Genomic DNA, 14,852 nt, shown 5'->3' with positions numbered 1-14,852 from the left:
AGCCATCAAAGCTTTTTTTAATCATTCGACATGTTGACAACCTCAAAACCACAGAAGCAAGAAGTACAGGCAACAGAGGACCTTATTAATGCATGATCAGAAAAACACATGATAAAGATGTAAACCAGAAAATAGGTAAATATCCAAGAAAAATTAAAGTTGACTCCCATTTGATCCTAACAAAAAAATAGTCCCATCAAGCATTTAGTTAAACAAAAGCAGGTTCCACTTTCTATTGGGGCAAGTAGTTTTGTAAGAAATTTAAATTTCAGGTATACCTTTTTTTTTGTAAAGGTTTTAACAAAATATTACAGCCTTCATTTAAAAAGACCTGCAGAGAAATAAGATCAGTCAAACTTGACAAAGAGTTTTTACATTTAAAGTTGTTTATAACAGCTGTTCGTGAAATCAAACAATATATCACTCAGTTGTTTTCAACAGCTTTCAGCTTCATCATGATCTTCCTGGAAAACAAGCACTCATTAAGATGACAAATTACTGGAGCAAAGAAAATTAGAGTTATTTTGAAAAATTACAAGTGTCTCTTCATTGTAATTAAAAGGATAATTAATGGTCTATTCCCTTTGCTAATGCAACTGACCTTTTAGTTTTCTTGATAAGATGGTATCATACTTTATTAACTGAAATCAAAAACGTGAATTAAAACCTGCTTATGAACCTTATACACTTCACCTTGTGAGAACATGGTGGGGGAAAAAAAAATCCATTTCATGCTTCTTCTATGCTTGTCCTGGGTCTAACGTGGCTTTTAATGGCATTGTTTCGTACCTCTTAATTTAACTATACCATAACAAAATACATCACTGTCCCAAAATTACAACCAATACTAAAAATCTACATCAAGACACCATAATTCATAACAAATATACAATATCTATCACCATGATATCAATCTTTTTTGGAGTGTAAATAGACTGCTTTGTACATGCAGCCCATTGTTTGACTTATTCCCTCTCTAAAGTCAGTGCCTGAGGGCTTTAAAAGTGCAGCAGTGGGGGGTTCCCTTTAGACGACAGTGGCCTTGAAAAGGTCTGTCTGACAGTCTGTGCCCTCTGGTGGGTTTCGGCCGTTTTGTGGCACCTGAGCGTTCCTCATCTTGCTCTGGCACTGCCGCAGCTCAGCTACGTAGCCCTGGAAGCTCAGACTGAGCTCAGAGTCCTCCTGTGTTCCCTCCTCCAGATGAACCTCCTCCACATCCATCCCGTCCTGAACCGTCTTCGCAGCGTCACTTCTTTTGACTGGGGATTTACTGTTGGAGCTGGGGTCCGGTTCTCCCTCTGTGTCAGAATTAAAGAGAAACATGAGAGATTAAGTATGGGTATGACAATGTTGAGTTATGAGGTTAATGTGCAACCACTTATATTTGCAGTTATTTTATTTTTTTTGTGCCACTAGGGGGCACCAGAAGAAATCCCAACACTGACATTACTCCTTTTAAAGTAACATAATAAAAGTATTCTGTTCACACTGCTGAAGATTAAAATAATTATTTCAAATATTTGGCATAATATTTAACCTCAATATGAACTTAGCTGTAGTTGCGGTTTTGCTTCATCATCTTGACCAGTTAGTTTTTTTTAACATTGTGCGAGTAGCTAAAAGAACACTTAGGTTTTTTTTTATTTCAAACAAGAGCCTGAGGTCTTAATTATGCTTCACAAGGAGCAACAAATGACTGGACACCGTGAAGTACTCAAGCTGCTGTGCCAGTTAAATGTTCTAGTGGTTTGTCGCCTCATGTTAGCTTTTTTAAAATAAGAAGTATTTTCTTAGTAATTGAACCTACCATTTGTGCGAGGTAAAATGCCTGACTAAGTAGCCCTTGAATTTCCCTCGGGATCAATAAAGTATCTATCTATCTATCTATAATCATTACAGCATGTCAAGTCAAAGAGGAAGGTTGCTTTATAAAAAACAATTCACTCTTTATACCAGACACTTTAAGGTGTCTGCAATGATAAACGTCTTAAGTCATTTTACACCACAGTTAGATCCGACTGCAGCAGCAATCTGATTGGACGAGAGGCCCATCACCGGGACTGTATCGCCCCTCCTAAACCAAGAGTTCTGAGTGCCTCTAATTAACATTTACGGCTGACAGAGCTTTTCTGTATTAATCATCTCAACCCTCAGAATCACATAACAGACTAATTTCGCTGATTATATGATTCAATTAATTTCTTCAACACACTAGTGAAGGTTCAAACTACAGCGAGGCTGCTCTGTGGTAACCATGGACACAAACAGAGTAGCAAGAGTGCAGTAGAACAGAATGTTTAGGTTGCATGGCAACAATGTAGCTTCTGTTGAATTGTGGAACTAGTAGATTTGTCGGCGTTAAAATACAACCTGCTGTTGATTTTTTACTTTATAACTCTAATTTCTGTGACTTGCAGGCGACTGGGCAATGACTCCACATTTTATAAACTGAGAGTCAGATGCTCGGCATGAGATCTCTTTCTAAGTGCAACGTTTGTCACCCGTTGTGTGGGAGAGATTATGCATTTAACCCCCCCCCCCCCATCAGCTTCATTTGTTTGCATAATCACACTGTTGTGTAAAGTGCACAGCTGTTGTCAACATGCATATGAAGATGTCAACCAGATTAAGACGGGAAAGAGGAGAGGATAGAAAAGAGGACACGTTTTTACACACTTGAAGCTGCATTACATCATGTAAAAAAAGAAAACTTTTGAAGAGTGTCCCCGTCATCTGACTTCCACTTTGTTATGGGGGGGTTAAAAGCTGACTTTCTGGGTTCTTGGCGTTGTGATGACCGATACACTCTCCGCTTTTAATGTGAACCCGGCGGCCCCGCGGACTCTAAACACAGAGGCCCAAATGACTCAAACAGCACTTCAACACACACACTCTCCTGACTCCGCTGACTGTGATTCACCGCAGCGCAGTTCGGATGTAAACACAGCCTGTGAGCTCCCCACAGCTGACCTTTCACAGACACTCACAATATCCAATACAGGACAACTCCAACTGTACTTGGTCACAGGGATTTTCCCAGGATGTGATGCGTTAATGCTGACATGCGGAGCTGCTGAAAGAGGCGTATCCGTGAGCTGTGATTTGTTGCATTTAAAATGGTTGTATTCATTCATCCTCTAAATGCTTCCCAACCTGGGGATCAAGACCTCATTCAGGGTCCAGAGTAGCTCCTTCGGGTCAAGTCACAAGTCTCTAACTGTTGGGGGGAAACTGTAGCTTTAACTCTTCAGGCTTTAAAATACATTGAAAAAATATATATATTTGAATGTATAATACATCATTCACTTTTGATATTTAGAGGAATAAAGTTATCCATTTTTATGTAAGGGTTAAAAACAGTCCTTGAAAAATCCTTGAAAAAAACTACACACAACAAAGTAGTGAATCTATTTTGGATCCATTATCGTTATATTGTTGAAATTCTCTTCACATCCTGACCAGCGACTACATATATAACAATTATTGTGCATGAGCAGTTAACCACGAGTGAGCTACGGACGCAGGGCAGGCAGAGACACTATCACCAGTGACGATGACACACGGCACTCCTTCTCTCCCACACACTCTCACATGGGCTCCAGCTGCACTGTGAATGAGGCAGGACAAATTCATGTGTGTAAGGGAAGTGACGTTCCCTGGTTTTAAATTCTACATTACACTTCTCGTCTTCCCCAAACTTTCAAAACTCCCAGAATAAAAGGCGACTTCCTCAGGTGCATCACCTGTCAAAAAATCCACCCATCAACACACAGATGAAATCGACATCTTGAGGCTTCACATTCAGGTGGACGTTTTCTGTGTCAGCTGAACGCAGATACAGTGCGCCACAGCCACTTGTAGCTGCTTAGAATCTGACTGGCACCCTCAGGACTGTTTCCCAGTGAACAGGCAGAACAAAAAACCATGACAATGTGGTTAGTTGCCAATTTGTCAGCGGAGCAATTCAAGATGTTATAGATATTAAGAGGAGAGTCCTACTGTAACACGGGCTGCCAGTTTTTGTACCTCAATTAAACAATGAAGACATACGTCAAATGTGCCTGATTTTGCAGACTCTTATTTTGAAGGAGAGCTTTTTTTCTTCTTTTTTATTTGAAAGCATGTAAACACATGGAAATAACTCCTCCTATCCTAATTGAGGTTTGAAAATGGTAAAGCTGCCGATTCCTTGGAGAAGTGTGAGGAGTTGTTTCGACACAGACGTTTAACAAGACCATGCCTCCTGCAGCCACTCCTGCCACTCAGCATGGCAGCAGCCGGGAGCTGACACAGATCAGCCAGCGTGGAAAAGACCCAGCTCCAATCCTCGGCTGAGGCTGACTGCCAAAGGTCTGTGTCTCGACGGCCACATGGATGATAAGGCTGGCCAAGGGTCAGCGGCTGCCAGCTTGGAGAGCTGACACAAGGGACATGACGAGGAGGAAGAGAGTGAAAATGAGCCTGAAGGCGAGCAGAGCCATATGTCCCCTCTGGTGTTCTGCTGAAAGGGAGTCATTACAGAGCACTTTTGAGAGATAACCTCGCCATCGGGAAGATGTCCAATTTACTCAGAGGAATCCTTTGATCTTCTTCGTACGGGCCCAAACTTTTCCTTGAATTAAAACCTGAGAAGCTGACTTCTGACTGGGAAGGGAAAGGAGCACTTTAGAAAACGACATAACTTTTATTACATTTCTAAACATTTATTTCACCGAAAAGGCACAGGTTGGTTTTTTTTTTGCTGAAATGTAAAGTTCAACACAAATCAGTCATATGAAAGGAATTACACTGTGTAACGTCGCCCCCTAGTGGATGTCCTAATCCCTACTGAGTCAGCCCACAAAGTCCTGCTTCTGAAGTGACCACAGCCAATATGAAGTGGTTGTGATACTACAATATATGCCGGTATTGTTGTCTGAATGCTGTAGTTGTTTACATTTATAAACAATAAAAAGTTGTTTGCAAAAAAAAAGAAAAAGAAGTGGTTGTGGCATCAAATGAAGCAGTGTCTATTTTCAGAAGAGGTTGGATTTAAAAAACGCTTTTCACTCAAATGTAAGACAACAACTAGCAGATTACTGCAAACTACACTTTCACTCAGTATTGATGCCTTGCTTTAGAGCTGCCGGTGTTCAGGAGTATTTGTTTGCAGCGCAGGATATATGAAACCATCAATAAAAACATTATGTTTGGTACAAGCAGATATCAACTGTACCCCTAAATGCATTTATTATTGATTCTCCTCCTTTTTCCACACTTCATGATTTAAGGCTCTGTGTCCGTGCTGCGTCTTGCAGTGATATCTATTCCCCAGAAACAGCAGAGGGCGTCAGTTTAACAGGGATACAGGGAGCAGAGTGGGACGTCTGCAGTCACGCTGATTGACAGTGAAAGAGGATAATTGCTGCTGAACTGTCGCTCACTTGTTTGGACCTGATGATGGGCTCTGACTTGCTCGTTGGCTCCCTTTTGAAACATATCATTAAAGTCTGTGAGCGAGACTTTCCAGAATCTAATCTTCATCATGTGTGTTCATCTTTAAAGTGGGACAGCGGAGCGTTAACGGCTGCATTTGAATCAGCGTTAGTGTTGAGAATAAATCCATCCTAGCTACGTTTCTATTTCAGGGTTTGGGAGAAAAACAGTGAACGAGGAAGGAAGGTGGATGAAAACCTATAGTGACAGTTTCTATCTGTAGCTCAGTCAACTCGTGGATAAGGTTACCATGGTGCCCGATGGTGGGAAGATGCACTTAGCAACCAGAAAGAGAAAAAAAAAAAAATGTGCAGAGGAGCTGAAAGGCTTGGATTCCTCCTGATCATCTTGTGTACATATCACCTTACGTTTAAAGGCTGGCTGTTTATATAGAAGGTGTGCTCCTTCAGCAAAAGGCACTTTGAAGTAGAAGAGCGTCACCGTGATTATCTTCTCTCTTTGTGGCGTTTCATAGAAGGTTTCCTGAGTGCTCTTTTTCCAGCCAAGAGTGAAAATGGGTCTCTAATTGGATGTCTGCACACGGAAAGCGTTTGGCTTTCAACTGAAAGAAAACCACCACCACAACCATTACAAATCATTTCACCTTCTAGAAACGGACAATGAAACCAATCAGCGGGAGACGCTCCAGCCCCGAGCTTTAAAAAAAGTTTTAAATAAGACAAAACACGATGAAACGGCCAAGCTACACACAACACAGCAGTGACCCCCCCCCTCACCCCAATCAAATAAACCGAACAGCAGCGAGAGCAAGCAAATGCGTAACAAGACCGCACAGCGACAACAGTTGGAGCGGAGACAAGCACACACAGCTACACACTGCAAACAAGCGACACGCACAGAAAACGAGTGGGAGCGGATGAGAGGAAGAAGCCATGAGACAAAATGAGACGGAGCTAATGAAGGGCGAGGAAGGCATGCAGAGGAGGAGGAGGAGGAGGAGGAGGAGGTGGGAGAAAACGGAGCTCACAAACGTGTAAAAAGACAGACAAGAGTGATTTCAAATTCTAACATTTATTAGATCTACTCAATCACAGGTACAGAGTTTATTGGCAGTGGTTATCTACAACAGGCATCTTGAAAGAGAGAGAATGACCCTGATAAAGAATGACGGGCGATTCAACAATGTCACCAGCGCCGAGGAGCACTTGTCCTCCCCGTGACTAATTATTTTCACGATTGCTCAAATTGCCACCGAGGCAGCTGACACCATTTAGTGACTCAGAGAGTTGCGTAAGAAAAGAAAAAAAAAAAAAAAGGAGAGCTTTTTGACATTGACATTGTTGAATTGCTCTTAACTAGAGGAGGTATGATGGAGAGGAACACAGCATTCGCTTCGTTTCGTGCGTTCGGCATTTGAAGGTCCAACGACGAAAAACTATTTCAGGGGTCTGGTTTGCTGTGAAGAGTTTTTTTTTTTTTTTTTTTCTAATTGTACATAATAACCCCAGAAATGCTAATCTCATCACTTTCACTCCCCAGTTCAGCATTCACTCATCATCTGTATGCAAATATGCTTAATGTTCATACAAACTGCCATCACTTATATCTCTCGCACCCCAAACCTCTAAATAAACATTATATTTAACCGGAGTGATTACGATCCAGTCATTCGGAAGAAAACCCAGCAATGTGTGTTGTGGGAAGTGACATCGAAGTAAACACAGCTCACTGAACAAAATATACACATCACTATTTACACGTTGATCCGAGTGTAATTAAGATAAATCACATACATGCTTGCCACGTTTGATAAAAACAAACCAGTCTAAATGATCGGCAAACGGAGAAAGAGTCCAACCAAATTCACCAGATTCACACGGCAGACATTTCTCCTGACGCGGCGCGGCGCGGACACGGAGGACGCTCGAAGGCTGCGAAAAATGTTTTGACCGGTGTGTTCAAGGACGCAAACTGTAGAGATGGAGAACTTCATTTAGCCTGTAAATGAAGCCTTTCCTTTGGTGCAGCATAACTATTAAACGTTAATGCAAGTGCAGCATTACAGCAGATCTTATCTGCTGAAACATTTAACCAGGAACACAAGTTTCTATTGTTTTATTATTAAACTTTGAGACATTTTGGAGCCAACACTAAAACACGCTCAAATCAGCTCATTAGACAGCAGCTATTTATCACACATTTAAACAATGATCTTTTATTATAAGAGAATTGAAGCTGTCCATCCTTGGATGACATCAGAGGCTAAGTGAAAACAATATCATTTGTAACCTCAGCTATTAAAGACTTCAGCAAATGTTAGCTTAAGACATCTACAAAACTAATGTTACGGCTAACGAATGATCTGTAGCCCTGATAATAATAAAGCATTTTATTGATGCTACTCAAATGTTAATTAAGACATTTTGTTTTGTTTAGTGTAACTCTATCAAACTGTGACTTTGACATTCAAGCTTTCCTGCTTAGCATTACAGCGTGTGTCAAACGTCTGCTTTGAGCTGTTTCAGTCTGGAGCTGTTGTCTGATGGTTGCTTATGTGATATTAAAAATGTTATTCTGACCCTCCAGGTTTTCGCTCCTTATTCCCTTTTGATCAAATCGAGACGCGTAGAAATGATGAGGATTTGTCCGATTCTCCGTCTATACAGCGAGCACCTTTGAAATTCAAGCCTCTTACCCTCAGCATGGCGTGGGAGGAAATGGTCATCGTGTGAATAAGGTCAATTTGTCTTTAAAGTGCATTAGAGTCAGAGGAGAGGAGGTGTTTTTTTTTTAATGTACATTTGCGGTCAGGTTTGGACCACAGTGCGGGGGAGGGCGCACACACACGCACAAACAACAGACTCACAAACACACAGAGCACTGGTTTGTCACACTGTAGAAATACCTGAGCTGGACTTTCCCTCTGCACCTGAGTCTTGAGACTCGGCGCAAGGAGGCGGCGGGGTGAAGTTGGCTTCAGGCACGCTGCTCTCGAAGGACGGCCTCGGGGACGGGGAAGGTGGCAGCAGGGTGCTGTTGGGGCTGTTGATGTCGCCTTCCCCTACTAGGGTTAGGTCGTTGTGGGTGTCCTCCTCTACAGTGCGGAGGCTGGGCCGGGTGTCTAGAGGTCGGGAGATGGGGGACAGGTGGGTGCCGAAAGTTGGGTGGCGCGGAGGGGGTAAGAGGCAGCGCCTGGCCGCAGTGTGTCCGTTGGCGCTGGAGCTGAGCGAGGAGTCCAGACTCTCTGAACGAAGACTGGAAGATAGAGCGCCCCGTGAGGAGATGCCGTTTTCCCGGCTTTGTTTTAGAGAGTCTGGAGTAGAGCAGGCCAGCTCGGGGGGGGAGATGCGCAGGAAGTCTGGAAGAACCAGGTCATCTTTGTTCAGGAGTCCGCGCTGGTCGTTGGCTCGGGCGCTCTGTGCGCGGCTCAGCAGCTCAAAGAATTCTGTGAAACACATCAAACAGGTTCCCTCAATTAAACATTCCAAACAGGACCACAGAGAGAAGCATTAGTCTGGTTTAACATGCAGCAAAGCAGTCTCCCTCAACATGGGAAGTAACCCCTCAGAGCTGCCAGATACCAAAGCAGTTAGTCCTGCGGCAAAGCAAAGCTAAGAAATCCACCGACAGAGAGAGAAAGAAAGAAAGACAGAAAGAAAGAAGGAAAAGGGGCTTTTACCTTCGGCTTCATCTATATTAATCTTTTTCTGTTTTCTCTTTTCCCCTGGGAGTCCTGAGTCTGGTCCACTTGCTCTCACAGAAAAGTCCTTTGGTGTTGACCTCTCATCTCCCTGCAGATGCAACAATGACAATGCACTCTGTTAGGGGACGGAGGGATGGGGAGGAGGAAGAGGGAGGGAGGTCCAAGCATGAGCAGCCAAGCGCCCTACTGAGCAGAGTGTCCACATTTACCGAGACCGGCGCGTAAAGATCAGCTCGGTCCATCTGTGTCACGGCTGACCTCGCTAGCGTCCAGATCGAGCGCTATCTGCCTACATACGGAGCGACGTCTTAAGCGTGAAGCGGTGTGAGCGAGTGAGTCAGCCACAGGCGGTGTTAGGGCAACAAAAACAATCAGGAAATACACACCAAATGAAATGTTAATAAAGATTTTTGTTTGTTTGTTTTTTTTGTGGGGAAATAACACTGGACGTAGCAGAAGCGGCACAGAAATAGTGAAAAAGGGACAAAGCACATCTTGACTTCGTTTCGAGACGCGCTGTATGAAAGTGGAGATGCGGGAGGACTCACCGTAGCGGAGAAGCTCCTGGTTGGAGGGTGGCCTTTTAAAGAGGAAGACTTGGATTTGTCTGTTAGAAAGAGAGATAGAGAGGTGTGTGGATGACAAATCCATATTAAATCAAGTATAGCATGAGGATGTTTTTGAGAAAATGTATCAATAAAGTCACACTAAGAGTCAATCTTCATACAGTAAAATATTCTAAATGGCAGTAGTACGGTATCTGGACTAAAGTTACTTGAGTGTGTTACTTTTCATTACAGTTTCCCGGTAAAGACTTCTAGTGGGAACAAACCACGTCTACAGTTCAATAAACAACATGAAATCATTTTGAGTGATTTGTATTCAAATGTTTCAGGGACAGGTCCTGGATTTGTTAATATAAATGTCCAAGGGTCTTACCTTTGCTTGAAGCTGGGTCTGCTCGCTCTAGCACAACCCGCAAGCCATCCAAACTCGATATGGGCGCCCCCAAGTCCAAAGGCTTAGTTTCTCCGCTCTGTCAAAACACAAATTCATGCTCATCATGTTTGCAGTCTCACTAATCTAAATATGTCAACGTTTCTATTTCCTCAGTTTGATTTATAAACCATCTCTCGGCTCTGGTCTGCTGTATAACACAATTATAATGCCTGGAAGCCCACAGGACTTAAATAAATCCTCAGGGAGGAGTAAAGAGTCGGCATGTTTAAGTAATGTCATCATCCTTAATTATTGGCCTGGGGCTCCAGCTTTGGAGGCTGGGCTGATTCACAGCGCTCACCACCGGCCTTCAGATGGAAAAGGATGCGGTGGCTTCCCTCCCCTGACCACGATGCTCCACCCTGTGGCCCTGTCACACACTGCACACGCTGCCCCCACCCCTGGACACACAGGAGCTTCAAAAAGATTAAGGGGCCCTCAATTAAGGGGCCACCAGGGAAGACTTACAATTTTGGCCACAAGATCGCTAAGGTGGAGGCCGTATTTGGCCACAACGGGACGAAGGACCTCTGTAACTGGCTTGGTGGGTTTGGCCTTTAGCCCCACGGAGCGGTTAATGGGTACCAGGTCCAATCTAGGAAGAGAACAAAGTCATTGAATGTTAAAAAGACATGAAAGCAAAGGGGAGCAGAAGTAAATAATCAGAACAAATCATGCTCATTCATACCTAAAGAGAGTCCGCTTCTCCAGTCTCAGTTCTCGTGAGCTGAGGGTCATACAGTCCTGGTCCAACACCAAAGGCTAGAAAGAGAAAAGCGTTTCATTACACACCCAAAATCATACAAACTGTAGCAGCTTTCTGTCGCTACTCAAAGAATGACTCTCCGCTCTCTTCTGCATTTATTCTAATCTGTCAAATTCAGCTCTTTAGAACAGCGATTCTCGAAAACAAAAATAAACAACAAAAAAAGAATAAATAAGATTTGAGAAACGACGTTTGATTCTTATGAAACCAAAAAGGTACTCAGGGAAGTGCTCTATTTTCAGATCTATATCTACTGTATTGCTCTTCTATTAAACAGTCAAACAAGATTTATGTTCTAGATATTCATTTTAATGTTTCGTGACTTTTGGTTGATTTTATTGAAGTCCTGTGACATTCAAAGTACTGCAGACACACAAACACATTCCTTATGAACAGGGAGGGTTTGAGCCTACCGTCTCAGGGTGGGCAGGTACAAATATACTGGGGAGGGGTCCACACAATATCAAGAGGTTTAAAAATCCCTGAAGATTAAGTTTGATGTAGAATCTGAGTGTGAAACAGGAAATGTAATGTGTACTTAGGGAGGAGGTTTTGTGTGCGTGTGTCGTACCTACTCAAAGACTGGTAATCATGTCAATACTTGAACTTTAAAAAGCTCTTCATCTAGCTTCATCTCATCTCTGGTTTTTTTCCAAATGAGTCAGAAATTATAAAAGTTTGTGCTTGTGTGATTTTTTTATTTACACGAGTGAGCCTCTGTATGTGCTTGCTTTCCGAAGCGTCATCAACAAAGGGGTGGGCTTACAGCAGCTGGATGCAGGCTGCCCATCCAATCACAAGTTGGAAATCGTACTTACCTTTTGAGCTCGTTTTCTCAATTGGCTAAACAAACGTGTTGCCCTAAGTTTGAATGAGCTAAGCCTAACCTAATGCAAAGCCGACACCGGCCTTGCACGTAAAACCCAGATTCTTATTCATCATGTATTTGTCCCCTTACCTTCTCCCCTCCCACCAAGAAGAGGTCGACGGCAGCAATGTTGACGCTGATATTGTGGCAGAGATCTTGTAGGACGTCTCTGATTGAAGCGCCGGGCCGAAGAGTGATGGAAGAGCACGAACCGTCTGGAAGCATCGCGCTGCAGTGCTTCGGGGAGCGTTCCCATACTGAAACTGAGTGGCGATTATCAGCCTGAGGAGAAATAATTAAAACCCTTAAATGCTTTTAAATAACACAAAGGACTGGTTATGTTAAGCATTAACAGTCATTCTCACGATCATAGCTTCACTCTCCTATCTGCTCTAAACAAAAACCAAAGTGGGCTGATAAGTACAAAACAAAAAACTACACCACTCTGGCCTCTTTTTGAAGATTTCACCAGACACTGGGCTCACTGTTGCCATGGCAATCTGTCCGAGGAATCTTACCTCAATCTTGCCAGCAGAGCAGGAAGTGGCCATCTCCAGGCTGGTACCAGACGACAAGGAGCCTTGGGACTCCCTCCGCCCGTTACTGCCCCAATAGTCTGCACAGAGGGAGGAAAAAAAATAAATAAACCACTCAGAAAATGGAACATCCAAACTGTCCCAAGCTATAACATCACTTTTACCAAATGCTCTTTTGTGGACACGGTCTTGGCAGGCACAAAGGTATGAGTCATGAAACAAGATGCTTGTGAGTATACAGCAGCTGTTACGTTCAATCTGAGAGAGAGATGTTTATGTTAAAGACGAAGTGTAACAATGTGTGTGTAAGTAAACAAAAGCTAGTAAATCTTACAGTTCCTGTCAGGATGTTTCGCAGGTTATTAAACAGACTAGTATAGACGCCTCTTAATGAGCTGTTGATCATTTGTATGTAGTTGTATTTATTCCTGAAACTGCTGAGTGTGGATGAGAAATTAATGTAAAACAATACTCATGTATTTAAAGTAAAATATTAGCAAAGAGATAAGAAGTCCTGCTTTGTCCACAGGGGGCGCCAATGAGTTTTAAATCTTTTTTTCCCACACCGGTTTGAGTACTTGTGCTTTTGGAAGATGTAGTCCACCAAAATAAAGACGAGCGACCTTTAGGGATGCTTGGTGCTAAGTGTTTAGCAGAAAATGTAACCTAGTGGTTATGTGAAGCACCCCATGTATGGAGTCTACAGTCCTCGGCCCTCTCTCTCTCTCCTCCCAACACTTCCTGTCTCTCTTCAGTTGTCCTATCTATTAAAGTTAAAAGCCAACAACAAATCAAAGCTATGAAATATTGTTATTTTGAAGCATCCTTACAAACAATTTTAACTCACTGTTTCAATATTCTGCTATAAAGCTGGTGCTTTCTGGAGAGCTCTTTCTTCAGCGTGTCAGATTGTTACAGTTCTAATAGTAATTATTTTCTTGCTAGTACAGAATGTGTAATACTTTGATCACTGCAGGGCAGCTGTGTTTTCAACACGCCTCCCCCGCATTAAGCTCAACTCGGGAGCTGGCAGTGATTTAGTTTCTTGTTCAAGAACACATCACCAAAAGTTGTGTTGCAAAAGTTTCTGACGATGTAGCTCTCCGCAGTCTGAATGAAACAGGCCTTTCTCTTTTAATGGATTCCTTACCAAGGTTAATGTCTCCTATGTCTTTTTTCTTTGGTCCCTTTCCGAAGCTCCTGTTGCGCGACCACGAGAAGAACATGCCCCGTTTCTTGTCGGCGTTCTCATCTCTGCTGTCTTCATTCAGGGACCTCCCTGACCTCTGCTTTCTGGCCTCCTGACGGTTGGAAAACAAACAGATATAAATAATGACGCTTCACTGATTAGCTATAAAAACATCCACAAACACACACTATTATAACCCATAAAATGGTCCTTTGTTGAGGCCCCCCAAAAAAACAGCAGGTTCACCTTTTTGGGGGTGGAAAGGGTGGAGCGGTCAGAGCTGGCGCTGTGTTTGGAGGGTGCAGGACTGCAGGGAATGTGGTACGGGTCCGGCAGGGGTCGACCGTCCACCTCGGCGCGCATACACTCTTGGTAAAGGGAGGACTTGAGGAATCTGGAATAACTGTCGAACTTCATCAGGTTGAATATCTGAAGACGTAAAAGAAAAAGAGCAATGAGAGGAGTGATGGACAAAGAGGGGAGGTGATAAAGGCGGCAAACATGGCCAAAAACAAAAGAGCAAGGGAGAAAAAAAAACGATGTATAGTAGACATACGGTTATGACAGGCATCTTAACAGTTGTTTTAACATGTGTGGGTGCAGGCTGAAATGTACATACTCTGACTGCTGTATGTCTGAGTGTACAGTACGCGCTAGATTCTCTGTGGGTGTATGCCAGTTTGTGTTTATCTCTCTAGTAAAGGCTCAGAGCCCTTTTTGTAAATAAACCCAGATGGCCACGAGAAGGAAAAACCAAACATGCTTGTGTTCAGTGAGTAAAGGCAACATGAGAGCAAACCCCCTACTGCAAACAGAATCCCCCGATTATAAAAATGTCTTGAATGAAAGACTGAGGTTTCTTTAAAATGAGCTTGCGATGACAGTCTTTTCCGTACCTGTAGCTGCTGTGTCTTAAACATGTCGGGCCGCGGGGAGGTGAGGACGTCATCAGCCAGCTGGGCCTGGCTGTCGATGTTGACCGGCATCGTGGCCTTGCTGGACAGGAAGCTGTTGTAGATCTCTCCGGCTCGCTGGGACAGCTGCAGAGAAAAGGCTTAGTGGCGAATTCCAGGACAGAAACCCCCCCCCCCCCAAAAAATAATCACTATGCTGTTATCTTTTTATCTTTTATTTTGTTAATTTTTCTAACAAGATTATAAGGCCATCAACATTTTAAAGAATGTCGATTATGTTTTCGTCAAAGATGGCTTTCCTCTTGTTGAAGTTTCAACCCTTCACAAAGTTTTAATGGATCCAACTGAAACCGTTCAGTAACGGCAAAGTCACTTAAGTTTGAAAAATGTTCAGACATTTTTCCAAAGACAACTGGCATTTCATCAGTTTCATTCAAGAAC

General features: G+C 43.1%; 1 protein-coding gene across 4 annotated transcripts in view; it reads right to left on the bottom strand.

Annotated features, from left to right (window-relative positions):
• Positions 1–649: 649 nt before the first annotated feature.
• The window catches only part of LOC306841120 (regulator of G-protein signaling 12-like), a 37,348-nt gene continuing 23,145 nt past the window's right edge, over positions 650–14,852 (bottom strand). For all 4 annotated transcript variants that reach the window (XM_079370788.1, XM_079370787.1, XM_079370789.1 and 1 more), the window contains 12 exons: positions 14,394–14,537; positions 13,744–13,926; positions 13,459–13,609; positions 12,291–12,388; positions 11,863–12,054; positions 10,827–10,900; positions 10,607–10,733; positions 10,079–10,175; positions 9,688–9,746; positions 9,116–9,227; positions 8,342–8,881; positions 650–1,298 (listed from right to left, as the gene is read on the bottom strand). In XM_079370788.1, coding sequence (XP_079226914.1) covers positions 1,027–1,298; positions 8,342–8,881; positions 9,116–9,227; positions 9,688–9,746; positions 10,079–10,175; positions 10,607–10,733; positions 10,827–10,900; positions 11,863–12,054; positions 12,291–12,388; positions 13,459–13,609; positions 13,744–13,926; positions 14,394–14,537 — 2,049 coding nt within the window. In that variant the 3' untranslated portion in view covers positions 650–1,026. The remainder of the gene's footprint in view (positions 1,299–8,341; positions 8,882–9,115; positions 9,228–9,687; positions 9,747–10,078; positions 10,176–10,606; positions 10,734–10,826; positions 10,901–11,862; positions 12,055–12,290; positions 12,389–13,458; positions 13,610–13,743; positions 13,927–14,393; positions 14,538–14,852) is intronic.

The sequence above is a fragment of the Symphodus melops genome, assembly GCF_947650265.1.
Source record: "Symphodus melops genome assembly, chromosome: 20".
NCBI lineage: Eukaryota > Metazoa > Chordata > Actinopteri > Labriformes > Labridae > Symphodus > Symphodus melops.
The sequence above is the reverse complement of the archived record's forward strand: the minus strand, read 5'-3'. Positions and strand labels throughout refer to the sequence as shown.